Source organism: Cornus florida, unplaced genomic scaffold (genome assembly GCF_030987335.1).
Source record: "Cornus florida cultivar Cherokee Brave unplaced genomic scaffold, ASM3098733v1 CherokeeBrave_3.0.0_Hap2_Chr06, whole genome shotgun sequence".
Taxonomy (NCBI): domain Eukaryota; kingdom Viridiplantae; phylum Streptophyta; class Magnoliopsida; order Cornales; family Cornaceae; genus Cornus; species Cornus florida.
Window position 1 is genome coordinate 33,384,051 of NW_026775576.1, and position 1,735 is coordinate 33,385,785.

General features: G+C 44.7%; 1 protein-coding gene across 1 annotated transcript; it reads right to left on the reverse strand.

The window, feature by feature from the left end:
• Positions 1-610: 610 nt before the first annotated feature.
• Positions 611-1,372, reverse strand: LOC132313930 (uncharacterized). Its single transcript, XM_059812866.1, has one exon. It carries the CDS (start codon positions 1,370-1,372, stop codon positions 611-613), a length of 762 nt encoding a protein of 253 aa, XP_059668849.1.
• Between the last annotated feature and the right edge of the window lie 363 nt (positions 1,373-1,735).

Below are 1,735 nucleotides of genomic sequence, written 5' to 3' on the forward strand. Positions count from 1 at the left end.
ACCGCAACACCACCCCCTGACACAACATGTCCGAGGAACTTCATTTCTGATAACCAAAATTTGCATTTCTCGGACTTAGCATACAACTGATTATCCCTAAGGATCTATAATACTATCCTCAAATGATACTCATGTTCCTCAACCGAAGTTGAGTATACGAGAATGTCGTCGATGAAAACCACAACAAACTGATCAAGATGGTCACAGAATACACGGTTCATCAAGTCCATAAAAGCTGCTGGAGCATTGGTCAAACCAAATGGCATCACCAGGAACTCATAATGGTTATAACGTGTGTGGAAAGCGGTCTTAGATATATCCTCATCCTTAACCCTTAGCTGATAGTATCCCGATCTCAAATCAATCTTCGAAAAATAAGTTGCTCCCTTCAACTAATCAAACAAGTTGTCAATCCTAGGCAAAGGGTGCCTGTTCTTGATCGTAACATGGTTCAACTTGCGATAATTGATGCAAAGTCTCAAAGACCCATCCTTCTTCTTCCAAAAAGAACCGGTGTTCCCCAGGGTGAAGCACTAGGACGAATAAAGCCTTTAGCTTTTAAATCATCCAATTGAGCATTCAACTCATCAAGCTCTGCCGGTGCCATACATTACGGTGCCATAGAGATCGATGCAGTACCGGGAATGATGTCAATGGCAAAGACAACTTCCCGAAGAGAAGGAAACTTCGTTAACTTCTCCGGAAAAACATCCAGAAACTGCATAACAACTATTGGAAAAATACGGCCCGAACTACTGTCTTTGTCAACTAACAGGCTAGCTAAGTAAGACCTGTGGCGACTCCAGTCACCAATACTGAAAATTATCGTCGAGTGGGAATCACTCTGATCTCCGACGAAGTGAAAACAATCTCCCTTGGGAATGCAAACAGTTACCCTCCCGCAGAAGCAGTCGATCATGGCACGAAAGAAACCCGTCATGTGAAAAATGATGAAATTGAACTCTAAAGTCCGCCTAGCTATCTCGATAGCGCAACCCCGACAAACACGGTCCAAAAACACTTGACCCCCAACTAGTGTGTTAACATAAAGGAAACCATCCCACTGCGTGACCTCCAGACCCAAAGAATATGCAAATGATACAGATATAAATAAATGTGACGCATCCGTGTCAATAAGAACTCTAGCCCAAGAACTGAAAACTAGAAAGATACCTCGAACCGTAGAAGTCTCTACGGAGGTATCGGCCCATGGCAATGCGTAGACTCGTCCCTGAGCCCCTGATTGCTGAAAATTGCCCTGGTGGCCCGATTGATGTCTGGAAGCAGTAGGCGTAGAACCTGTGCCCGGATATGAACCAATTGACAGTGCCACTGGCTGTAGTGCTTGAGGCACCTTGAAACCTGACTGCATAACTGCCGACTATGCCCGTGTGGCCTGTGAACCTGCGCCACTCTGTGCCCTGGCCTGCTTTGTGGGTGAGGGCAATCCGTCCTCATGTGACCGGGCTGCTTGTAATAGTTACAAGTCCCCTGAAACCCTTCGTCGAGGCTGTAGGCTTACTAGCCTATGATTGATTGGCCTGTGGCTGAAGTTGTTATGACCTAGTTATTTTCCTTCTTTTCTTTTTTCTGAAATTTTACGGACAAATTTTTTTCGTTGAATTTTCTTTTTTGAGTTCGGTTACTCATCATTTAGTGTCGTCTCGAGTGCTCAGAAATGGTTTTCGAGACTCTTCCCTTTGGATTGACAACTTCCTTTAAGGACCGAGTCATT

Coding starts and splice junctions, on each gene's coding strand:
- LOC132313930 (XM_059812866.1), bottom strand. CDS start 1,372: ATGCAGTCAGGTTTCAAGGTGCCTCAAGCACTACAGCCAGTGGCACTG.